This window comes from Mirounga leonina, unplaced genomic scaffold (genome assembly GCF_011800145.1).
Source record: "Mirounga leonina isolate KUSES-001 unplaced genomic scaffold, KU_Mleo_1.0 Mir_82, whole genome shotgun sequence".
Taxonomy (NCBI): Eukaryota; Metazoa; Chordata; class Mammalia; order Carnivora; family Phocidae; genus Mirounga; species Mirounga leonina.
In genome coordinates this window covers 35,835,015-35,862,053 of record NW_023270825.1, presented here as the reverse complement: position 1 = coordinate 35,862,053, position 27,039 = coordinate 35,835,015, and the positions used below count along the sequence as shown (strand labels likewise).

Below are 27,039 nucleotides of genomic sequence, written 5' to 3'. Positions count from 1 at the left end.
GAAGTGATGTAACAAATTAGGATATAGTAAAAAGTGAAGACTGACTAAGCTTTTCAGATTTGAGGTGTCCGTAAAGGGAAATGATAAAGAGGAAAAGAAGGAAAGTAATACATTCGTAGTTTGTTGTTATTCTAAAAACTCATAAAGCAACATTACAAATTAACTGGTATTAAAGACTCTTTCTTGCCCCCTCCTTCCCCAATGTCAATCCTACATGATGTAATTGCTCCTAAAAAAACTTTTTGTCTATAATTACTTCTTTGAATTCCTTGTCATTAGGTATAATTGTTAGTAGGTCTGAGTTGTTTTTTGTTCTTTTCAAAAATGTCTGAGCATTTATCATTTCAATATTTAAGAAGGCATTCATCAAGAAATTCTGTAAAATAGATGGTCACAGATACAGGCAAAACATGTAAAGTGTCCAGCTGTGGGTGAGTGACCAGAAACACAGTGGAGTCAGTACTAGAATGAGAAGGAAAACCACTTACTGGATAAAGAGCTTTCAGTCCTGGGGTAAATGATGTCTATTTTTGGTGGTGTTTATCCTGATAATTGAGTAAAAAAATTTTTGTTAATAGAACACATAGTTGGACCCCATGCCAACTCTGTCTTGGAAGTGTACTACTTTGCTCTTTTTGACCTGTATACAAATCTTGCTTCTTACTCTAGAGGTATTTTTCATAATCCAAGATTTATTCCTTTACAAGATAAATGACTTACATAGTGTACATGGTGTTGACATCTGTGAGCGGCATATATTTGAGAACATGTTCCCAAGTCCTGAAATCTTATAGGCTGAGGGACCTTAGAAACTTTCTAGGCTAACCTTTGTGTTTCAGGTGAGGGAACTGAAGTCAGAGATGTTAATTGGCCAAGTTTATACTCCAGTAGCACTGGGACTAGAACTCGCATACTCTACCCAGCCTGATGCTTGGTGCCTTACCCCCATCATTTTCTTGAACGTGTTATGTGGGTTGTTAATTGAGGCCTAATATGCTAATGTACTGTCTGACCTCAGTGGACCCCTTATTGAGTTCTTGGGCCTATTTTGAACCTTCTCTACTCTCAGAAAACCCAGCCAAAGCCTGGTGCTAGCATTCCTAGCAGATGTCTGGCCAATAAGAGTTAGATTGGCAGATTCCCAGTTTCTTTCTACTCTACTTTATAACCCACAGATGATTCATCTTAACAAGCAAAAACTAAGTAAAATTCTTTTTTTTTTTTTTAAAGATTTTATTTATTTATTTGAGAGAGAGAGAGAGCACATGAGAGGGGGGAGGGTCAGAGGGAGAAGCAGACTCCTTGCTGAGCAGGGAGCCCGATGCGGGACTCGATCCAGGGACTCCAGGATCATGACCTGAGCCGAAGGCAGTCGCCTAACCGACTGAGCCACCCAGGCGCCCCTAAGTAAAATTCTTTTATTTTTTGTCTAATATGAATTCATCTGCACATCCATTCAGTAAAATTTTATTGAGCAGTCAATGAGGGTTCAATGGTGAGCAAAGATAGACACGGTCTCTATTTTCATTGAGCTAGTCTAGAGGAGGAGGCATACATTAATCAACTAATGAACTAATGAGAGCCTGATTACAGGAACTACATGAAGGAATGCATTTCCATGATAGTCTGTAATAAAGGAGTCTGACCTGAACTGTAGTCAGAGAGAGCTTCTCTAAGGAAACAACATTTGAATGGAGACCTGAAGGGTGGGTTGGAGTTAACAGAGCTCAGGGCTGGATGTTGGGAAGATTTTTGACAGAGGAAGCAGAATTTCTTCTTGTGGTGGGAGAGAGCATGAGGAGTTAGAAAGGGTGAAAGAGGGGGTGGAGGACAGAGAAGAGTGACAGAGTGGAGGCCTGAGAGGTAGGCGAGGCTAGCTGAGTCACAAGTGCCTTACAGGTCATGTTAACATTGTAGACGTTACGCTAATACAAAGAGGCAGCCGCTGAGACTGTGTTGATCTGCCTTTCGGTTTGACGATGTATGTTTATCTTTGAATTGTTTTTCACTGCTTCATACTGGAATGCTTTAGAGAAGACAGAAATATATCTGCTAGGCTTGTATGATACTGTCTTACTGTTGGCAGGTTACAGGTGATAGATTTAGGCTTCTCCCTGTCCCAGAATTATTATAGCCATGGGGTCACTGTTCCTGAATGGGGGAAAGGGGATAATGAAGCTGGTGCCAAGCTTCCTTCTGTTGGCTATGCTTATTTGTTTGCTAAGCCAGATACAGTGCTCCATTATGTAAAGCCCATTGTTTTAAATGTCGATGTAGAAGGTTTACTTTGTGAATTAAGGCACATATAGATGAAAATATCATGGCCCTGGGGATGCCTGGGTGGCTCAGTCATTAAGCGTCTGCCTTCAGCTCAGATCATGATCCCATGGTCCTGGGATAGAACCCTACATCGGGCTCCCTGCTCTGCAGAAAGCCTGCTGCTCCCTCTTCCACTCCCCCTGCTTGTGTTCCCTCTCTTGCTGTGTCTCTCTGTCAAATAAATAAAATCTTAAAAAAAATCATGGCCCTGCCCTTCAAGAGAGTTGATGATATTCTTTCTTTCACTTCCTATTTCTTTTTCCAAATAGGCCAAACTCTAAGGAAAGATATGTGGTTGAAAACAGTTAGCATTTCTTTAAAAATTCAACATAGCTGGCGATATGTAACTCAGCCAGTCTTTTGATAGAATGGTCATTTTCCACTTTAAATTTATTAACTTAAAAAAAAATGCTCAGAGGCTCAATATGTATACTTATTACACTGTTTAAAAGTTATACTTTCGGGGGTGGGTGGGTGGCTCAGTTGGCTAAGTGGCTGTCTTTGGCTCAGGTCCTGATCCCAGGGTCCTGGGATTGAACCCTGCATCAGGTTCCCTGCTCAGTGGGGAACATGCTTCTCCGTCTGCCTCTGCCCCTCCCCCCCACTCATGTTTTCTCTCTCTCTCTCTCTCTCAAATAAAAAGGTAGTCTTTTTTTAAAAGTTATACTTTCGTATAAGTTTATGCTAATTAAAAAAAAAAACTTTTTAAAGAGAAATTCCAGGTGTAGTGGGGAAGGGAAAGAATCAGATGTTCAGGGGCTTAGAGGTCATAAGGACTCATGAGAGGCCATGTATTGGAGTGGATACTCCATGATAGACACAGGCCCTTGGAAAGCTTGTACCCTGGGAGAAAGGTAGACCAGAAAAATCTCTAACCCAGAGAAAGGACTAGGACTAAAGGTGGAAGAAAAGGTCTCCCATGAAATCTAAATTAAACCTATATCTCAAACAAGTTTAGAGTACAAATCTATACTACTTGCATTGTGTAGTAGCTCAAATCAAGAAACGAACCTTAAAATCAGTCTCTATAGGTATAGAGACTCATCTCTCTATATACTTACCAACATATCTCCTTGGGATACTTGGAAGAAGCAAGCACAGATCCACCCAAAGGGGTCACTTCTATCAATTAGGCCAAAGGAATTCCCACAGTAAAATAAAAAAAAGTCTGATACTGAGTTAGTGTCAGTCAATCAATCAATCAATCAATGATGAACACAAAGGAACAGTCCATCATAGGGAAGAGGCCTCATTACTACAAATGAGAGGAACTACTACATTAAGGAAGTGAGATAATGCAACAGTCTGGAATATATTATACAATAATAGGCTTAAAATGATTAGTGATATAAAAGATGGATTGGAAATCATAAGGACAGAATAAAATACTTTGAGAAAAAAAGGTAAGATTTGAGAAAGAACCATATGGAATTTCAATAAATAAAAAAATTAGTCATTGAAATTAAGATTGCTCTGGCCAGGTTAAGCAGGAAACTTGACCCAGGTTGAAGAGAATTCGTTATCTAAAATCTATGACTGAGGGCACCTGGGTGGCTCAGTCGTTAAGCGTCTGCCTTCGGCTCAGGTCATGATCCCAGGGTCCTGGGATCGAGCCCGCATCGGGCTCCCTGCTCCGCGGGAAGCCTGCTTCTCCCTCTCCCACTCCCCCTGCTTGTGTTCCCTCTCTCGCTGTGTCTCTCTCTGTCAAATAAATAAATAAAATCTTAAAAAATATATATATATATATATGACTGAGAAAATTACCCATAATCCAACACAGAGCTGGAAAGAGATGGAAAATAGGAAGGAAAGTTTAAGAGACCCAGAAGATGTACTGAGATGCTCTAACATAAGCCTGATAGGAGTTCTAGGAGGAAAGAATAGAGAGAATGGAGGAAAAGCAAGCCTGGGAATTTTCCAGAATTGAGGGAAAATATAAATCCTCAGTTTCAGAAAGTACAGAGATCCTTGAACAGGCTACACAATAAATCGCTAAAGCCAAAAAGAAGTATCTCAAAGGCAACCAGACTAAAAGTAATTATGTTGACAACAGATTTCTCAACACTGAAAGGCCGTGTAATAGCATCTGCACAGGGCTGGGAGAAAGACAGTTCCTAACCTGCACTTTGATACCCAGTCGAACTTTCATTCTGGAGTGAGGCAAAACACATTTTTCTGACAAAGACTGAATTTATCTATCACAAAACTTACACAGAAGCATATTACAGAAGAACTTAAATGTAAAGAATAAAATGTTAAAATCTTTGCAAGAAAACATAAAGAATATATTTATGATCTCAGAGTATAGAAAACTTTCTTAAACAGGCCCTGAAAACAGAATCCAAAACAGGAAATGTTTTTTGGGTTTTTTTTTTTTTTTAAAGATTTTATTTATTTATTTGACACAGAGAGAGATAGCTAGAGCAGGAACACAAGCAGGGGGAGTAGGAGAGGGAGAAGCCTGCTTCCTGCCGAGCAGGGAGCCCGATGTGGGACTCGATCCCGGGACCCCAGGATCATGACCTGAGCCAAAGGCAGACGCTTAACGACTGAGCCACCCAGGCGCCCACAAAACAGGAAATGTTTGATACATTTGACTGTATTAAAACATTAAACTCTTATTCAACAAAAGACATCACATAGGGCGCCTGGGTGGCTCAGTTGGTTAAGCGACTGCCTTCAGCTCAGGTCATGATCCTGGAGTCCTGGGATCGAGTCCCGCATCGGGCTCCCTGCTCGGCAGGGAGTCTGCTTCTCCCTCTGACCCTCCTCCCTCTCATGCTCTCTGTCTCTCATTCTCTCTCTCTCAAATAAATAAATAAAATCTTAAAAAAAAAAAAAAAGACATCACATATAAAGTTTAAAGACAATCTACTGGAAGATAATAATTGCAATGAATAAAACTGTTAGGAGATTAGTATCCACAGTATGAAAATAAACAACAAAAATCACAAATCAACTCAGTAAAAAATAGACAACAGATATGCAAAAGTAACTCATAGAAGGTAAGACTCATATGGCCAATGAGCATGAGAGTAGCTCAGTCTTTTTTTTAAAGTGTAATTGACATACAATATCCTTAGAGTTTCAAGTATACATTATTGTGATTTGATATTTTTATACAGTATGAAATGATTCCCAGGATAAGTCTAGTTACCATCTGTCACCATACAAAGTTGTTACAATATTATTGACTATATTCTATATGCTGTACATTACATCCCCATGACTTATTTATTTAATTTATTTTATTATTTTTAAAGATTTTATTTATTTATTTGACAGAGAGAGAAACGGTGAGAAAGGGAACACAAGCAGGGGGAGGGGCAGAGGGAGAAGCAGACTCCTCACTGAGTAAGGAGCCCAATGCGGGACTCGATCCCAGGACCCTGGGATCATGACCTGAGCCAAAGGAAGACGCTTAATGACTGAGCCACCCAGTCGCCCGACTTACTTATTTTATAACTAGAAATTAGTACCTCTAATCTCCTTTACCTCTTTCACCTAACCCCCAAGCCCTCCTGACTCCAGTAACCAACAGTATCTATGAGTCTCTTTCTCTTTGTTGTTGTTGTTTGTTGTTGTTGTTTTTAAGATTTTATCTGTCCACTTGAGAGAGACAGAGTGAGAGAGAGAGCATGAGCAAGGGGGAGGGAGGGAGCAGAGGGAAAGGGAGAAGCAGACTCCCTGCTGAGCAGGGAACCCTTCACGGGGCTCGATCCAGTACCCTGAGATCATGACCCAACCCAAAGGTAGACACTTAACTGACACTTAACCCAGGTGTCCCTGGGTTTTTTTATTTTTCCCTTTTATTTTATTTTTTTTTTTAATTAAGTAAGCTCTGTGCCCAGCGTGGGGCTTGAACACTTAACCCCAAATCAAAAGTTGCATGCTCTACCAACAGAGCCACCCAGGTAGTCCTCTGTTTTGTTTTTTTAGATTTCACATATAAATGAAATCATACAGTCTTTGTCTTTATCTGTCTGACTTATTTCATTTTGTATAATACCCTCAAAGTCCATCCATGTTGTTGCAAATGGTAAGATTTTATTCTTTTTTATGACTGAGCAATATTCCATTGCATATATATACTACACTTTCTTTATCCATATATCTATTGAGGGACACTTAGGTGGATTCCATATCTTGGCTGTTGTAAATAATGCTGTAATGAGCATAGGGAGACATATATCTCTTCAAATTGGTGTCTTTGTTTTCTTTGGATAAAGACCCAGAAGTGGAATTGATGGATTGTATGGTATTTTTACTTTTATTTTTTTGAGGAAATTTCATGTTTTCCATAGTGGCTGAACCAATTTACATTCCTATCAATAATATATGAGGGTTCCCTTTTCTCCACATTATCACCAACACTTGTTAATTTTTGCCTTTTTAATAATAGTCGATCTGACAGGTGTAAGGTGATACCTCATTGTGTTTTTTAAAATTTAGTTTTATTTAAACTCAATTAATTAACATATAGTGTATTATTAGTTTCAGGGGTAGAATTCAGTGATTCATCAGTTGTATATAACACCCAGTGCTCATCACATCATGTGCCCTCCTTAATGCCCATCACCCAGTTACCTCTTCCCCCCACCCATTTCCCCTCCAGCAACCCTCAGTTTGTTCCCTAGAGTTAAGAGTCTCTTATGGTTTGTCTCCCTCTCTGATTTCATCTTATTTTATTTTTCCCTCCCTTCCCCTATAATCCTCTGTTTTGCTTCTTAAATTCCACATATGAGTGAAACCATATGATAATCGTCTTTCTCTGACTTAATTCGCTTAGCGTAATGCCTTCTCGTTCATCCACGTCATTGCAAAGATTTCATTTTTTTTGATGGCTAAGTAATATTGTGATTTTGATTTGCATTTCCCTGATGATTAGTGATGGTGAATATCTTTCATGTGCCTGTTGGCCATCTGTGTCTTCTTTGGAAAAAAATGTGTATTCAAGTTCTCTGCCCATTTTTTAATCAGTTTTTTTTTTAAATAAATTGTGTAAGTTCCTTGTGTATTTTGGCTGTTAACCTGTTATCAGGTATGTGACTTGCAAATATCTTTTCCCACTCAGTTGGTTGCCTTTTTGTCTTGTTGATGGTTTCACTTGCTGTGCAAAAGCTTTTTAGTTTGATGTAGTCCCCTTTGCCTGAGGAGACTGGTCCAAAAAAATATTGCTAAGACCTATGTCAAAGAGCTTACTGCTCATGTTTTCTTCTAGGAGAGTAGCTCAGTCTTTGTAGCAGCCAGAGAAATCCATTAAAACAATAATGATACCAATTTCACATCGATTATATTGGCAGAAATTAAGTCTTTTAGCACCAAGTATCAGAGAGGATTAGGGAAAATATGAATTCTTTTACCATGCCGGTGGGAGTAAAAACTGTAATTCAGTTTGGAGAACAAATCGACAACTATCTATTGATAATCAAAAGGAATAATTTTAGTTCTAGAAAATATCCCAAAGAAACTCACACAAATGTGCAAAAGGGCCTATCCAAGGGTGTTGGACCAATATCTCTAATAAGAAAAACTGGAAACAATATTATGTTCACAGTAGCCTGACAGATCAATAAGTCATGTTCATGCAGACAGGAGAACAGTATACAAAGCTAAAATGACCGTACCATATTTATATCTGTCACCATGAATAAACCCCAAAACCTACTGCTGAGTGGAAAAAAAAAACCCAACAAATTATAAAATGATAATACATGATTCCAGTTTTATAAGAATTAAAATACATAAAACAATACTGTATGAATACTAATATATGTAGTAAAAGTATAAAAATGCATGTGTGGGGCGCCTGGCTGACTCAGTCGGAAGAGTGTGTGCCTCTTGATCTCGGGGACATGAGTTTGAGCCCCATGTTGGGAGTAGAGATTATTTAAGTGAATAAATATAATTTTTTAAATGTATGCATATATTTTAGAATAGTGGTTATTTCTGAGGAGGAAGAGATGAAAGAGGGATGAATGTTGAATTTTAAATTATATTTATGATATGGAAAATTACGTCACTTATATCTGTATCATTAATATTCTTTTATTATTTCATTTATAGTATATATTAATATTATAAATAAATTAATATATACTATAATACTATTATTATAATGTTATAAATAAATGCTAATTATTTATAATATTTCATTAATACTTTAATATCATTAATAACTAGGTTATATTTTGTTCTTCTAACTATGTTTGAAATATCATATATTTAAAATAAAATCGTTCAAGTGAGACTGCAAAATCAAAATAAAATACAGTCAAGGGTGATGGGCAAAGGATGACTGGCTACAAAAGAATCTTTCCAGGAGCCAATCAGGACCTTGAGTCTGTGTTCCAACCTCTCTGGCATGAGCAAGAGAATGTTACCTTTTAAATTTGAAATGTTCGTTTGAGGGACTCTGTTGGATTTTCTGCCAAGGTAGAAACATGGCTTTTGGAGCTGGTAAACAAGTGGTGTTTTGGGGTGATTTCAGGTTTTTCAGAATGCTCTCTCTGACTACGAAAGGCAGATTACAAGTGGCAAATTGTTGCTAGTCCTCAAGTCACTGGTTTATGGGGTAAGATAGACCTAGGGCTCTGAATTCTTAGTAGATGATTGATAGTAAGTCAAGTCTTCCTAGGGTCTAATATCTCAGCCTTTACCTCAGGCACTCTTCTTCTGCAGGTGGATTTGGGGGGTACTGTAAGGAACAGTAACCATCTAGTGGGAGGCTGACATCCACCCCCTGTGATTGTGACTCCTCGCAAGGAACACCCATAGGCCGATGGAGCCTGTGGTGTGGCCCCTCTCTTTTCCTCTCACAGCCTTCCTGGATCCTTCCTCCTGAGATGCTGTCTTCCCTGTAGATTTTAAACTATAGTTTTGCATGAATAAGTTGTTGGGAATGGAGGAAATGTATAAGATCATTTTAATCATGTGTAGCCTTTTAAAGAAGTGACTTGTGCTAAGTGCCAACTGTATCAAAACCCATAACACTGCTCAGCTGAATTTTCTTACCAGTTAATTTTGGTGAAGCTCCAGACATATACATGTCTGTACATCTGTTTTATTTAATCTTTTAACTTTAAGGTAGTTTTACATTGATGGAAAAGTTGCAGAGATAGTACAGGAAGTTTTCATGTATCTCTTACCCAGTTTCCCTATTGTTAACATTCTGCATTGGTATCCAGGTAGTATTTTTACAGCAACAGTTTTCTACCTTATTGGGGGAGGTGGACACATCTTATTCACAGACTTGATACAGACCTTACTGACATGAAAGTATATGACAAAATCAAATGGTATTTCATTTATAAAGTAACCGGAAAATAAAAACTAATACTTTAGGGGCACCTGGGTGGCTCAGTCGTTAAGCGTCTGCCTTCGGCTCAGGTCATGATCCCAGGGTCCTGGGATCGAGCCCCACATCGGGCTCCTTGCTCAGCGGAAGCCTGCTTCTCCCTCTCCCACTCCCCCTGCTTGTGTTCCCTCTCTCGCTGTCTCTCTCTCTGTCAAAAAATAAATAAAAATCTTTAAAAAAAAAACAAAACTAATACTTTAGCAAAATAATGGGAATCTTTTAAAATTATGGACATGGCACCTGGTACATGTTCGTGCTCAACAAATATTTGTCCAAAGAATGAATCAATGAATGCAGATGCATCTCTATGTACCCTATGAGAAAGTCAAGTTCTTGTAGCTTTCAGAAAAGATCGTATTACTACATTTATAACCTGCCTTACCCAGCTTGGAGTTCTTCCTATGAATTGGTGTAAGGCATAATTCATTCTTAATACCATGAAATTCTGGTGTTTCTGCCATCTGTCCACTTACTATTTTAAACTACCAATAGGTAACATTGAATGCCTGTTATTTGCTCCGCCCTCTGCATCACAGTGAATACTAAGCATAAACTTCGGAACTTTTGTTTTTTCCATATCTGTTTTCTTTCTTAAGACTAGATTATGCCTCACAATATAATCAGAGATCCTATACTATCTTGCCAAAAAAGGGATTTTTTTGGTGAGATACCAATAAAAGCAATTAAATATTGTATGGAAAAATCATCTTTGATAGTGCCCAAAGATACTTTTGGAAAGTCTTTAAGTAAATAGAAGGAACTGGAGTGTTTTCACCAAGAGAAAGAAAAATTATTTATTTGTAAGGTAGACTATTCAGCAATTAATCTTTTTATGTTTTCAGAATTCAGCTGTGGAAGTGGTTTTGTCAAAACAACTTTCTCTGGATGTTCAAGAAAGCATGAAAAACACTGAAGATGAGCATAAAGTCAATGAGCTGCAAAATCAACCTTTAGAATTAGATGTTATGTTAAGAAATGAACAATTAAAAGAGATAGAGGTATGGAAACAAGAAAAACACTGACAACATGATTGCATCATTTATCCAGTGCAATACAATATATTTTAATTACCAGAAACTTGCTTGCACAGAATGAAAAGTCTTATTTAACCTTTGCCTGATGATCAGTTTGGTAACTATATAATTATGTACTAATCAGTAAGTTGTATAAATCTTTCCATTTAAAAAGTGGAAGAGTTTAATGAACATTAGTCTTTTTCATGAAGTTCCTAAAAACTTACTTATTCAGTAACAAAATTTGGAAATTCTGACTTATCATTCCTCTTCTTAGTCAGATGTATTCTTCAGATTCTGACAAATTTACTTTTCCTAATTATCAACATTATGGGGTACTCCTTTGTTTTTACAGCTGTGCTTACATAGCTATGTTTGTATATTTATGTACTTATATAGCTATATAATCTAAAAGTCCAATACATGGCCATGTTTTTAAAAAAATGACCCCTACAATTCTAGCTGAGTTTACATAACTGTAAACATATATTTAAAACAGAAAAGAGGGGTGATCCGTGTGAATAATAAAAATAAGATAAAGGATATATATAAATGGAGTGTATATAAATCTAGAACAACCTAAAAAAATAAGATAAATCTGGGGCGCCTGGGTGGCTCAGTTGGTTAAGCGACTGCCTTCGGCTCAGGTCATGATCTGGGAGTCCCGGGATCAAGTCCCACATCAGGCTCCCTGCTCAGCAGGCGGTCTGCTTCTCCCTCTGACCCTCTTCCCTCTCGTGCTCTCTGTCTCTCATTCTCTCTCTCAAATAAATAAAATCTTAAAAAAAAAAAAAAGATAAATCTTCCTTTAGACATTGCAGAACTTTTTAACACAATAGGGAGATCGAATTGCTATTAAATGCTAGACCCATTGTGAGTTTCAGTCTAGATTTTAACATGATTCTAGTGGGAAAAAAGCTTTAAAATGTCAGCACCTTAGTTTCTCTGTGTGCAAATGAAATATTTAAAGCCTATTTTTGGGATAGAACGTGTTATTGGAAAGAAAAAAATTAATGAGTAAATGAGTGAGTATATATTTACTGATTTCCTTGACTTGTTTTTAGGAATTATATGCCCAGTTGGAAGCAAAGAAAACAGCCATTGAACCACTAGAACAGACAGAGTATCTCAATAAAGCAGAAACAAGTGCCTTGGTTCTTCACAATACAGGACATTCTGTGCACCACTTGGACAATCTGCTTCAGGCGCTTATTACTTTGAAGAAAAATAAAGAAAGCCAATATTATCTCCTTAACGATTTTCAGGAACACCTTGCTTCAGTTGAATCCTCAGTGAAAGCCTTGTTGACAGAGAAGGAAAGTCTAAAAGTGTAAGTATAAGAATTTAGGACGTGCGGGGCGCCTGGGTGGCTCAGTTGGTTGAGCACCTGGCTCTTGGTTTTAGCTCAGGTCATGATCTCAGGGTCCTGGGATCCAGTCCGCATCAGGCTCTGCACTCAGCAGGGGATCTGCGTCTGCTTCAGGATTTCTCTCCCTCTGTCCCCTGCTTCACCTCTCCCACCCCCCCAACCCCGCTCTCTCTCTCTAAAATAAATAAATAAATCTTAAAAAAAAAAAAATTTAGGACTTGCATTCTTTTTATTCAGGCATAGGCTGCACTACCATAGACAGGCCCCGAGTTTTAAGAATTTATACTATGAGGGGCGCCTGGGTGGCTCAGATGGTTAAGTGTCTGCCTTCGGCTCAGGTCATGATCCCAGGGTCCTGGGATCGAGTCCCACATCGGGCTCCCTGCTCCTTGGGAGCCTGCTTTTCTCTCTCTCTCTCTCTCTCTCATGAATAAATAAATAAAATCTTAAAAAAAAAAAAAATTTATACTCTGAAAGGATATTATGATTTTAATACTACAGTATGAAATTAATTCCATACGGAGGCCATTGAAGAAAATTGTCAGTTTCATGCAATAAATTTTATATTATTTGTACTGATTTTTACAATTAAATTATGTTCATTTTACAAATAATTTATTAAACAATTCACACTAAATTCTGCCAAGTAGATTTAGATTCTATGGAATTCAGCACTCTTTTTGTCAAGAGTTTATCCTAAACTGTGGGGGTGGAAAGAAATATTCTATGTATACAGTTGGTTAGTACCCGCATAATTGGTTTAAATAGTTTGGAACATACTGAATATATATCTATCCTAATGATTTCTTTTTACATATATATTCTCCTTTTGGCTTTGAAAATAATAGCAAATGGTTGCAGATATAGCCTCATTGTGTAAACACTTTGATTTTATAGCTTTGCCTTGATGGGGTTTACTTTCAGTGATCTCCCTTTGAGGAAACAATTTTATACTCAAAAGATTATCCGGGTGATTATACCCTCTCAGTCATAATTGTTGGTAAGATGATAACGACGTGGTTGGATGTTGTGGTGATTTCTTAGTCCTCGACTCAGCTTCGTGCAAATCCTTTACAGTTCAGAGTCCTTTTACAGACACTGTTCCCTTTCACTCTTCACTCCTTCCCTGTGGTTCCACATTTTTATGAAACATATTTTATAGGTGAGCTTTCTACACTGTCATATACCAATTGAGAGCCACACTAAACAAGATTCTGATTCTTAAGGACAGAGGGCTCTTAGGGACAATCTTCTCTTCTGTGAATTCAAAGAAGAATTCATTTCTTCTAATGACCTCTCACCTCATGTTGATATATAATAAATATTAACAAGCTCCATCTGTTTTTCTCTTTCTAGGGGACCACTGGATAGTGCAACCTATCTGGACAAAATTAAAACATTCCTGGCATCAGTCGAAAAAGAGAAAGGTTCTTTAAGCAAGATGAAAATCGAATGGGAAAATTTATCAAACTGTCTGACTGACATGGATAAGAAGTTGCTCGAAAGCCAGATCAAGCAACTTGCACATAGTTGGGAACAAGTGAAACGACTGGCTCAAAAGAAGTATTCTCAGCAAGCAGCAGAACATGAGGCATTTACACTTCTCATGAGCAAGATCCAAGACCTGGACATGGTTCTGCAGCAGCAGCAGCAGCGTCTACAGTTAGGGCTGAACTCTCCAGAAGAACAGGAGGGAAGTGCAAGCACAGTGGCCTTGGCCACTGAGCTCCGGACCATCAAGCACCGATTTTCCATTTTAAAGGGGCAAGCAGAATTTCAGATGAAGAGGATCTGGGGAGAAAAAGAAAAGAATACTTTGGAAGATGCAATGGAGAACTTGCAGAAGCAGTTAGAAGCCTTGGAGCCATTAAACGTCCAGGTGGAAAATCAAATCCAGAAGGGCGAAGTAAGGAACAAGATGAGAGAGATTATCCTGTGGGTCAAGAATCTGCTAGGTGAACTCACTCCCGCCATTTCCCTTCTCCCAGATGACATTCTTTCACAGATCAGAAAATGCAAGGTGACCCACGATGGCATCCTGGGTAAGCAGCAGGCCGTGGAGTCATTGGTTGAAGAGGTCAAAAATGATATTCCTAACCTTTCAGCAGAGGAGAGCCATGATTTAAATCACCTCCTACAGGACTTCCAGAATCAATACCAAATGCTAATTTTAAAATCGACTGAAAGATCACAGCGATTAGAATTTAAATTGGAAGAAAGAAACAGATTTATTGCAGTCATAGAGAAGGTGCAACTTTCACTTCAAGAAAACGAAGCACTGATAATTCCCAAGATGAGAACAGCCTCCACAGAAACTGAACTGGAACAGGAGCAGGTCACATTGACAAGTTCTCAGAAGGAATTGCAAGAAGCACAGAATGTAATCGCAGCCCATTTTCAGGAACAAACAAACCTCTGTAAGGATCTGAGTGTGTTTGAAAGGTTATTTCTGGATGACCAACTGAAAAATCTTAAGACTAGAGCCAATAGAATGCAAAGATTTATTCAAAATAAATGTAATGAAGTAGAACACAAGATACATTTTTACAGAGAATTCCGTGAAAAAGCATCCGTGCTTCAGAAGGAGGTTGACCATTTACAGCACAGCAAACTGCTACTAAATCAAGAAATGAATGAAGATGTTAAAGAGGAACTCTACAGTCTTAAAGACCGAATCACTGGTATTCAGTCTAGTATCCTACAGGTACTGAAACTCAAAGAAGTGTTTGACTCTATAGGACTAAACTGGGATTGTTCCCAGCTCGATCAATTACAAGCCCTAGTATTTGAAAAAGAAAAGGAACTTGAGGAAAAAATTAAGCAGTTGGACACATTTGTGGCAGAACATAGCAAATACCAAGCGTCACTAAGTAAACTGAGGGCTATGGATTTGCAAATTAAGAAAAGGGCTGAAGCAGTATTAGGAATGCCCCATACGTCACCAGAAAGCATTTTGCTTAGTGCTCAAATTTTGAAGCGGAGAATTGAGAAAGCTATGGGCTTGTGTCAAGAGATAATAGAGAAATTAAATGAAAGTAAGGCCTTCGATGACTCATTCAAAGAGAAAGAAATACTCCAAATAAAGCTGTATGCGGAAGAAAATGACAAGTTACACAAGATCCTCCAAAATGGAGTATTAAAATCCCAACCGAAAGAAATGGATGAAAAGAATTTTCAGGACAAACTGGAAAATTCCTTACATGTTTTGAATCAGGTAAAGTCTCAGGTAGAGCAGCCTTTACTTATAAATTTGGACATTGAACATATTCAAAATGAAAAGGAGAATTGCGAAGCATTCCAAGAGCAAGTTCAGGTGGAAATGGATAGCATGAAAGCAGTGACCCTTATTGAGAAGCAAAGAGAGGTGAATTCTCCTGATGCTTGTGATGTGGAGACAAAATTGCGGGACATTGAAGATCTTCACGTGCAGCTTAATACAAGCATTGATTTGCGCACGGTAAGTTTTTTTCTTAATTAGGCAGTTAATGCATTTCTTTTATTTCATGATCTTAGGTTTTACTCTATTTAGTATGTGTGCTTCTTGAGAAGTTATAGGTTCTACATGAACATTCCCCGTAGAATAGCCATTTTAAAAACTTGCTGTGGGCCAACTTATGATCCTAACTCATTCTATATCTAACTACAGTCAGTGCCTTATAGATGGGAAAGAGGAGTGTGACAGCTTTAGTTTTATACCCCTTGTAGCCTCTGTTGAGCTCATACAAAATTTGGTTTTTGTTTGTTTTTTTATTTATTTTATTTTTTTTTATAAATATATATTTTTAAGATTTTATTTATTTATTTGAGAGAGAGAGCACATGAGAGGGGGGAGGGTCAGAGGGAGAAGCAGACTCCTTGCTGAGCAGGGAGCCCGATGCGGGACTCGATCCAGGGACTCCAGGATCATGACCTGAGCCGAAGGCAGTCGCTTAACCAACTGAGCCACCCAGGCGCCCTTGTTTGTTTTTTTAGAAATAGTGAGGCATAATAGAAGAAATAGGGTGTAGTGAAAAGAACATACAATAATAGCTCCACATCTCTTTAGGACTTTCAGTGTCTAGGTCCTGTGCTGAATACTTTGTTTTTAATCCTCACAGCAACTCTGTGAGGTGGGTGCTATATATAAGCCCCATTTTAAAATAAGGAAATTTAAGTTCAGGAACATCAACCATTTTCTTAGCTCTTACAGCAGTAACAGAATCAGGATTTGCATCAAGATCTGTCTGATTTTAGAGCAGGGGTCATTAAATGAAGGCTCATGGGCCAAATCTGCCCACAGTGCCTGATTTTGTAAATAAAGTTTTATTGGATGATGGCCATGCTTACTTTTTTTTTTTTTTTAAAGATTTTATTTATGTATTTGAGAGAGAGAGAATGAGAGACAGAGAGCATGAGAAGGAGGAAGGTCAGAGAGAGAGAGAATGAGAGACAGAGAGCATGAGAAGGAGGAAGGTCAGAGGGAGAAGCAGACTCCCTGCCGAGCAGGGAGCCTGATGCGGGACTCGATCCCGGGACTCCAGGATCATGACCTGAGCTGAAGGCAGTTGCTTAACCAACTGAGCCACCCAGGCGCCCGGCCATGCTTATTTCTTTAGAGAATGTCTACAGCTGCTTTCCTGCTACACCAGCAGGTTTGAGTAGTTGTGATTGCCCAGATGGAATGCAAAGCCTAAAATACTTAGTCTGCCCCTTTACAGGAAAAGTTTGTTGACCTCTGTTATAGAATGACTCCAACATACTCCCTCCTTTTCCACAATAATAGGATAGACAGCTTAGGCATTACTGGAACGTATGTACCTAATATAATGCCTTTCACTGTGTTTTCAGAATTGTTGCATTTATAGGAGGGGGGAAATTAACTCCCTTCTTTAATTCCAAGAATTATTAGATAATATTTTTGAAATATTTTAATAGGTTTAAGTGCTCTAAATGTAAAGTCATATTATGAATCCTAATATTCTTAAAATTGGTACTTAACCAGTTTTTTATATTGGTACTTAAAAAATGTTGAGTAAATTCAGTACTTCTCTACTTGATTTTAGTATCGTTTCCAGAAACAATGACAAAAATCTCCAAAATAATAAGATTAGAGCTGGACTGGAAGGGACCTTTGAAGTTATTTATTTCAGCTATTTGTTATTTCAGTAAGAAGACTAAGGTCTGGAGACATTGGGTAATGTGCTCAAAACTAAAGTTAGCGGCAGAGCCATTTCTTTAAAAACACAAGATGTGGGGTACCTGGGTGGCCTTGTCGGTTAAGTGTTTGACTCTTGATCTTAGCTCAGTTCTTAAGCTCAGGGTCATGAGTTTGAGTCCCATGTTGGGTGTAGAGATTACTTAAAATAAATGAATAAAGTTTAAAAAAAATAAAAACAAAAACACAAGAAATCTGTTTTTTGTGTGTGTTTTCTTTTAATTCCCCCCTCCCAACAAATATTTGTTAAAGTTATATACATTAAATATATTCCGTTGTTTTATTTAATTCATAGTGTAATATAAGAGTTCTAGAACAGGAATATATGTCATCAGACATGATTCATGAGATGTATTTTTGAATTTAGAGTAGATTTCTTAGCAAATCTGGAAACAATTTTTCTTTATGCAAACAACAATTTATTTGCCTTTAAATACTAGTGTAATACTGTCAAACTAAAAGTAGGAGTTGCTAGCCCTTATAAGACCCAGACATATTATGAATGTACTACAAAAATTCAAGAATGATAAAAGTCCCCAAAGTTTGACAGCTTTGTCACAACATTTAATCTCCTATTCACCAGGATGTTTTGAATGATGCTTATGAAAGTATGACACGCTATAATGAGGCAGTCATAAGGGCAATGGGGATCTTTACTACCCGTGAAGCCATTGTTGCGTCCCATAAAGTAGACCTTGATAACCCAGAAGAACCACTGGAGATGCCTGGCTGGAAACAAGAGGAATTGCAATCCACGATAGAAGACATCCAGGACCTCACTGAGAAACTGGGGACTATATGCAGCCCTGAAGCCAAACAACAACTCCAGTGTACTATACAGGAATTAGTTTCTAAGGATTCAGCCATGAGGGAGGCAGCCAAAGTAAAAGAAAGTGAACTAGAAAGGTAGGTACTTCTTTCTAAAGGTAATGCTTTAAGAACAAAATTAAGATCTATTTTTCTTTAAAATTAACATGTACACATTAGAAATAATTTGGAAAATATGGAAAAATGTAAAAATCATCTGCAGAAAACCATAGCAAATATTTATTTATTTTACTTTATTTAATATTGAGTACATACAACAGAATGTTTATAAAAGTCTGCATATGATATAAAGAATAATGATAAAACAAACAGCTTTGTACCCAAAAGTTCAAAGGTAAACATCATGACTTTTGAATTCTTGTGTGTGGTCCTTTCCTTTTCTCAGAATTAACAATTATGTCCAATTTTTTATTTACCATTTTCTTCTTTTTAAAATTTTTACTATGTGTTTGTGCCCCATTTTCATGTATGTGTATTCTTCTGTCACTTCATTTTTTCAATTTCATCATTGTGATGCTGAAGTTTATTCATGTACTTGTCTATAGCAAAATTTGGTCACCCAGCTATTGATAGACATTTGGGTTTTTCTAGTCTGCATTTACAAACAGTGCCAACAGGAACATTTTTAAATTCAAGAGCTTCCCTGGAATATATACCAAGGATTGTGATTATTGGGTCAAAAGGTATGCACAGCTTACATTTTAAATTCCAAATGATTTTACTTATTTCTACTCAGACTAGTGTTCCAAGAATATTCTATGTTCCAACTGTTTCATATCCTCACCAATACCCGATGTTGGGAGATTTAAGTTTCTTTTTTAAAGATTTTATTTATTTGAGAGAGAGCACAAGTGACAAGCAGATCCCCTGCTGAGCATGGAGCCTGACACGAGGCTCCATCCCAAGACCCCGAGATCATGACCTGAGCTGAAGTCAGATGCTTAACCAACTGAGCCACCCAGGTGCCCCAAGGGAGTTTTAATTTTTGCCAGTCTGATGGATGAGAAGTGATATTTCATTGTGGTTCTAATCTCCATCTCTATTATTATTACTTTATTATTATTAACATGTATGAGCATCTCTATTATTATTACATCTTATTGCTTCTCTATTATTATTACTACATTATTATTTTTTTTTAAAGATTTTATTTATTTATTTGAGAGAGAGAATGAGAGAAAGCACATGAGAGGGGGGAGGGTCAGAGGGAGAAGCAGACTCCCCGCCGAGCAGGGAGCCCGATGCGGGACTCGATCCAGGGACTCCAGGATCATGACCTGAGCCGAAGGCAGTCGCTTAACCAACTGAGCCACCCAGGCGCCCTATTACTACATTATTATTAAGATATATGAGCCTCTTTTTTGAGTATTTCTTGGTCTTTCATATTTCATCTTCTGAAAAACTGCCTGCTCAAACCATTGCCCAATTTTTATTGGATTGCTCATCTTTTCTTTTTTGACTTGTAGAGATTTATGCTATATTTTGGAAGCTCGTCTTTTGTTATATATGTTACATATATCTTTACAGAAAGGGTTTCCTATTAAATACCTATCCTGGTTTGAGGCTTTATCCTTTGGCCCCCAGCATTCCAGGGAAGGGCTAATAAAACTGAAACTCAGCAAATGCCCTCAAAGTGAAAAACTGTCCTTAGGGCTCAGCTTATTTCTCTCTATTTCAACTTTCATATAGTTTGGGGTCTCTGAATACTCCTTAATTCCTTTCCAGTTTATTATTTTATTTGAATAATTTTTTAAAAATATACTTGATACTCAATTTTTAATTGTTTAGGGATTTAGACTGTATCAATTTTATACATATAATTTTATTCATAGTGTTTTTTAATATAGCACATTATGCTCTATGAAAATAGGCTGCTGCTTTTCCTTTATAATAACATGTGCTCTTTTCCTTATTGTAACAAAACTTCATAAAAGTAATTGCATTTGCTATAAAATATTTTACAAAATGGACTGTTGTAATATACTTAACTGTATTTTTTGTTACATATAAAGTATATTCACATTTTTGCCATTTTAATTACTAGTTTAATAAGTAAAAAGATTTTACTATGTAAAAGGTTTTATCGGGTTTAGGATAAATTCCTACTTTGAGGATTAATTCCTTAAGATAAATTGTGGAAGTTGAATTAATGGTTCAAATGATATGAGCATTTTTAAGACTAAGTGGTTTTCTATAAGAATTATACTTCAAAATTTCAATGAAGAATTTATACTTCATTAGCAGTGTTAAAGAACGCAATTTTACAGTTTAGGCATTTTTTAAAAGATTTTTAAATTTTATCTGAGAGAGAGAGAGAGCACAAGCAGGGAGAAGGACAGAGGGAGAAGGAGAAGCAGACTCCCCACTGAGCAGGGGCCCACACAGGGCTCAATCTCAAGACCCTGGGATCTTGACTTGAGCCAATGGCAGATGCTTAACCAACTAAGCCACACAGGCGCCCCTACAGTTTAGGTGTTTTGAGAACAGTCTTATCTGCCTGTTAAGTTTGCATTAAAAGTCTCATACAGGTCCCTGGGAGGAGGAGACAGTCAATAAAAATTTGGTGAAAAACACTGAATAGCACAAAGAGAATGACATACTGTTAAGTGTTCAGAGTTCATTCTGGGAAGTCCAGAATTTATTGTATTAAATAAAATTTAATAACTTTTTCCCCCTAACTGTGCTTCATAGGTGTCTTGAGAATTACAAATGCTACAGAAAAACTAAAGAGAAAATTTGCACTAACCTAAGCCAAATGGAGGCAGTTCTTGGGCAGTCCGTGTTTCCCTTGCCAGCATCTTACAAAGAAGCTTTAGAGCGCCTGGAACAGAGCAAGGTATTTGCACATCTCTAGTAAGACTGTATGCAGAAAATTGACAGAAAGAGCAGGTGGCTACAGCAGGGAATGTGACTCTGTTGTGATCCACAGAAATCTTCAGCCTGAGTGGTACACTCAAGAAAACACCCCAAACCAAACACCAAGGGGAAACATGAAACAGTGATTCCAAGAGAGTTCATCAGTCGGATTCACGAGACTGTAGCAAACCTACTGGTGTAGCAAACTCTTCTTAGTGATCACTCTTTTTCTTTTCTTTTTTTTTTTTAAGATTGATTGATTAATTGATTGATTTGAGAGAGAGAGAGTGTGTGTGAAAGCATGTGTGAGCGAGGGGGAGGGGAGGCAGAGGGAGAGGAAGAGACTCTCAAGCAGACTCCCACTAAGTGGGGAGCCTACGGCGGGGGTTGATCTTAAAATCCTGATATCAAGACTTAAGCAGAAATCAAGAGTGAGACGCTCAACCGACTGAGCCACTCAGGCGCCCCAGTGATCACTCTTTCTAAAGCTTTACCTTTCATGTTATTTTGTTGGATGTTGCTGGATCAATGACAGAATTTAATGCAACTATCATAAGTCTAAACTCTGGCTACTTATTCTTTTTTTTTTTTTTTTAAGATTTTATTTATTTATTCATGAGAGACAGAGAGAGAGAGAGAGGAAGAGGGAGAAGCAGGCTCCCAAGGAGCAGGGAGCCCGATGCGGGACTCGATCCCAGGACGCTGGGGTCATGACCTGAGCCGAAGGCAGATGCTTAACCATCTGAGCCACCCAGGCGCCCTGGCTACTTCTTATTCTTACTATTTAATTTTTGTATTTGCTTATTTTCATCTGTTAGAATCTATGGTATTATGTTAGGATTTTAATGAAAACATTCTAAATTATCTATGCTTAACATCTGTCCCCAAACAAACAAAAACAAAAACCCTAAGTAATGCGTTGGTGTTGATAAGTATAGTGCAAATTAACAACCTAGTGAAATAATGAGATTTATATTAAAATAACAATGAACTTTTAGGATGTTTACCTTTCAAAACACTTTCTTACTTGGAAGAATTGGTCTATGGGTCATTTTTGTCACCATAGTTCCAAATTCATGGGCAACACAATAATACATAGGTAATTCTAATCTGTCTCAAATTGACTTCCAAAAGGACTAAAAAATAGACCATGTAATACTTATGGATGATTTAAAATCATCAATTGTTCAAGATCTTAAGAAGTTTCTAAGTCTCCGAAAAATTAATAGACATTGTATTCCTCCTATTCCTTTTCTTTCCTAAGGTTTTGGGGTCAAATCTCCTATCAACCAAGGAAGAGTTCATGAAACTACGTCAGGTCCTCAGACACCTGAGACCCGTGTGCACAGGCACCGATGACATGTGTTTGCTCAGAACCACGGCAGCTCTGTGGGACAAATGGTTGAGTTTGCTGGAGGCTGCTAAAGAGTGGGAGATATGGTGTGAAGAACTGAAGTGGGAGTGGAAATTTGTCAGTGAAGAAGTAAGTGCTTCATTTTCAACAATCAATCCAGTTTCCTGGCAAATGTCATTTACATTGTTTTGTTACTTTCATTTTGTTCTTACATAAAACAAGTCCTCAACTGGTACCGTTTCTTTATATCATATATACGTAACACATAAATGTTATAGAGGTCAGGTCCAAGTAAAATAATCCCCAAGAAATGATTCAAATTCTTCCTTAATATAAGTGCTGTTTTTTTGGTATCAGGTAGTACTTATAAGTAAGTACTTGCTCATTTGGGCTTTAAAATCTTTATTGTGTATCTAAGTTAATCCCTCTTAAAATGACTGTCTCTACATAACACTAAAGGTTAGAATTAAGTAATATTCATAATAACCAGCCAATTTTGAAGTTAACTACAATGGTTAACTATGGAAATTAACTCCAATTAATTGTTAACTGTGGACTTAAAAATATGTATGTTGCTCTTTCTGAAAACTCTTAAAGAAAACCTCCATAATATATATCAATTACAGATGTTAATTTAAGCATGATTCTTGATTTAAGCCATCACATATATTTAGAAAGAAAATTTAAAATAGTATAGTTATCTTAGGGTATCTTTCCAAAGGATCAGGTATAAATGAAGTACAAATCAGAACATTAAATGAAAACCCTTCTCTCTTGTTCATGCCAAAATTGCTGCTAAATTTACTTATGAGAGAAATACAATGAATCAATACTTGATTGGGGGTAGGTCACACTTTGGGATGTAAATGTTTAGCACTAGCATACTTTTCTGCTTAAAACTTGGTATTCTTACTTTTTGCCCCATTGCATCCAAGAGAGCGAGATGGGTCACCAACATCTCTACTGGAGCCATTGGAGAAAACTTGGCCGGGGTTCTCATTCTTGCCATGTCTGCTCAAACCAGCATGGTCTGATCTGGAAACGATGGCCTCAGTATGTGCCTCCAGTGTTTCCATCAGTACTGGGAGGATACAGGTTTCATTAAGTTGGATTAAGTGAACTTCCTTGAATGGGTCATCTAAGATACCTCCCTTACTGCAGATACCCAAGATACCTACCTTAATGCTACATAAAATACATAAAATAAAATATTTGTACATAAAATGAAAATACTTCACTTAAGAAAAGCAACTTGATATTCTTGAAAATGAATATTATTTTGGTTGTGCTAGTAGGGTTTGATTAGTAAATAGACTCTTGAATGTTAAAACTTGAAGAAACTTTGTAAGTTACTGCTGTTGGCCCCCTTCTTTCCTATTCGTGTTGTAACAGTTTATTATTGGGTTCCTGCAGTAGGCCGTGTGCTCCTAAGAAGGCAGTTCACACATGGTGCCACCAAGTCCTTGCATTGCTGTCAGGAGTTAAATATTATTACCATTTTATTGATGGGGATACTGAGGCACTGAGAGATTTCTGTTGGCACAAGACCTCCCAGCTAGTGATTGAGCTGGGACTGTGGACTGGGGCCACATCTGTTTTGCTCACTGCTGTAACTTTAGAATCTGACTGGGGCCTTGTGCTTAGTGGGCAGTTAGTGAATATTTCTTGAGAAACAGCTCTTCTCGAAACCCAGGTCTAGGCTAATTCTAAGCTTTTGTTCTCTCTATTTTACTACATTGTCTTTCTATTTGCAATTATACCTGATTAATTCAGACCCCATTCATTTAGAACTTTGTAATTATTCATAGAAGTATTTGACAATATCTGGTGACTGTTTTTCAAAGAGTAGCACAAACAAAATATGTGCTTGTGTAATAACAATAACAACTGTAACACTTAGTGGGCGGGAATGGAGCGTGTGTTGGGCAGAATTCTAAGCACTTTATATGTATTATCTATCATTTATTCTCACAAGAGTTCTATGAGCTGGATATTTTTATTTTATCCTCATTTTGTAGATGAGGAAAGTGAGACACAGGGAGATTGAGTAACTTGCCCAAATGCCCGAGTGGTAGAAGAGTCAAACTTATGCTTTGGTGTTTTTAAGGATGAAACTATCAACTTAAATGATATTTACACACACCGAATTGATGTAGGATTTTAAAATAGCTTGTATCCATTTACTAAAAATGATACCATCTAAACACCTGTACATGCAAGATCCTGTTAGCATGGTTGGTGCTTTGTGACAAAATGAATTTCTTTTTTTAAGATGTGGATAATAATATAATAATCCAGTATCTTTGTGGGATAAAGGTTTTGTATAAGTAGATTTTCAGAAACTTAAATGTTGTGTTTAAATTTGTAACTTAAAATACCAATTGAAATTTTGATTTGCCTTTTTCCGCCCCCCCCCCGCCAAAATTTTACCTTCCTGTTTTCTTAAACAGTATCTGCTTGATTTAATTATTCATCTCTGGTTATTCAGTCATCATTTTTGTTTCAGTGATCATATGGGCTGGAATAAAGTCATGCTTTCAAAGATAATTGGAGGTATAAGGCGGGCTTCTTCCCCATGTACCAAAGTCCAAAAGACTTTTATTAGTTCCTGATTCTGCTGGTTATGGGTTTTTCAGTCTCCTTCACTCTGTTTACTTATGGTGCAACTATGGCTCCTTCTCCCTTTCTAGACTCTATAATTGACTGTGAACCTAAAAGTTTTATAACCATATTACTAGAATTCTGTGTCCAAGGGAAATCATTCAGGGGCTTCAGAGCTTCTTTTAGATGGAAGAGTGAATGCATAATTTTTGTAGCAACTATTTTACTGATTTGGGAGCTGTCTTCATCCTTTTTAGCATAAAGTTTGTTGAGTTTTGATGAACACAGTCACATGATCACCAATGAATCTAAATGAAGATTTAGAACATTTTCATCACCCCAGAAAGTTCTCTTGTGTAATCAGCCCCTTCTATCACCTCCAGCCCCTGACAACCATTAATCTGGCTTGCCATTTCCAGAATATCATATAAATGGCCTGGAGTAGTTTGTGCCTTTTGAGTCTGGCATCTTTTCACTAAGCATTATGCATGAGATGCATACATATTGCTGTTTGTATTAGTAGTTCATTTCTCTTAATTCCTGAGTAATACTGGACTGGGTTTGATTATCTGTCACAAGTTGAAGTATTATCTGGCTTTTGAGTAAAATTGTCCTAATAAAAATTATTCCCCCCTCCCTCCTTGTGTGCCCCTCCTTAATCACTTACCAACTTCCATCAGACAGCAGAGGCTGAAATGGGGCTCGTAGGCAGGTGGTTTATTTTGGAAAGTGATCTCAGGGAACAGGGGTGGAGGATGAGGAGAACTGGAATGAGAAAGGCCAGAACCTTTTGTTGCTTTACTCTTCTTGCATCGTGGTTGCTGTGGTGGCTCTTTTATGGTTATCACTGGCATGGAAGCACCAAGAGATGCTCCATTAAGTTCTGGGTTACGGACATACTTCTTTCAACTCTGATGTCTGTTAGAAACCCTACATGTACAATTATAATTATCTCTGACAATACAGCAGTTCCTTTCTTTGCTTGCTGGTTCTCTGGCAGGGAGGTTGCAAAACAACCCGGTGGAACCCTCTTATCTCATTCCCTGGTGGAAATGTAGCTGCCTGCCTAAGAACTAGCACTTCTAATCCAACTGAATTTAGGTTTGAGGTGGTTGAAAGCATACATTCTGTAACTAGGTCTTTTCGAGAGCGGCCATCTATACATATATCCATGTATTCTAGTGACCGGGGACTCAGTTGGATCATATGGCCCAAGTGGGAGGACAGCTTATACCATTGCGTGACCTGCTGCAGACCTCCCTCAACATTGGCAGCATTCTGATAAATGGGTCTGAGCGATATTCTCAAGGATAGCATATACTGCCTCCAAAATCCCAATGGACACATCCAGTGCTGGGCCTCTTTCTTAAAGGTAGAGGTACAGGATTGAACGACTTGATCTTTATGTTATGGAATTCTGGCATGCCCTAGACCACTGAGCTCCTGGAAACTTAATTTATGCTGGAATTCCTAAATTTTCATAGGCTTTATTTTTTACCCTTTGGCATCCAGGTTTTCATTTATCATTTCAATTAGCGTTGAATAAATGTAGTTGCCTGGTGTGATATTCTGTAATGTCAAGATTGCCAGATGCCTGACTCAGTTTGAACATTAGAGCAGGAGAGTTGACAGGGTTAGGGCAGAATGTGGTAAATGTATGATGCAGCTAAGGTGAGGGCTGCAGTGTTTGAGGAGGTGCATTAGAGGGATCTGATTTTCTGTGTCTTCGTTCTGGGGTCAAGGATGATAGAACTCCATTTTGCTGATATGCGATGTTATGTATTTCTGGGTTCTGCACATCGCCATGTTGACAAATACATGATTAGTTAGGACTGCTTTCCTCTGGGTGTAGGTGTTAGGGTAACAAGGAAGTACTGGACTTACTTGTTTGAGCATAGAGGAATAGGATGTGAAAGAAAAGACCCCTGTAGAAAAATTACCCAGCAGTTAACCTTTTATATAGTAGTTGCAGTTTGGTGGAGCTCATTCTAACTGGCTTATAGATATCTCAAGAGAAATAACTGCTTTCTGCAACTGAAATCTGAAGGAGAGAGAAATTATTTATGAAAATATTCAACAGTGTTTCCTTCAGCTCACGACAGCAATACTTCATTTTAATCTCATATCTGCATGATCAATGGCTGCGAA

General features: G+C 37.7%; 1 protein-coding gene and 1 pseudogene across 8 annotated transcripts in view; both read left to right on the top strand.

Moving 5' to 3' along the window:
* SYNE2 (spectrin repeat containing nuclear envelope protein 2) overlaps nt 1–27,039 on the top strand; it is a 325,741-nt gene that overhangs the window by 163,139 nt on the left and 135,563 nt on the right. For all 8 annotated transcript variants that reach the window (XM_034992810.1, XM_034992812.1, XM_034992813.1 and 5 more), the window contains 6 exons: nt 10,519–10,674; nt 11,754–12,019; nt 13,415–15,515; nt 17,836–18,158; nt 20,772–20,916; nt 22,201–22,419. In XM_034992810.1, the coding sequence (XP_034848701.1) occupies nt 10,519–10,674; nt 11,754–12,019; nt 13,415–15,515; nt 17,836–18,158; nt 20,772–20,916; nt 22,201–22,419 (3,210 nt within the window). The remainder of the gene's footprint in view (nt 1–10,518; nt 10,675–11,753; nt 12,020–13,414; nt 15,516–17,835; nt 18,159–20,771; nt 20,917–22,200; nt 22,420–27,039) is intronic.
* Nucleotides 23,014–23,852, top strand: LOC118002391 (annotated as a pseudogene).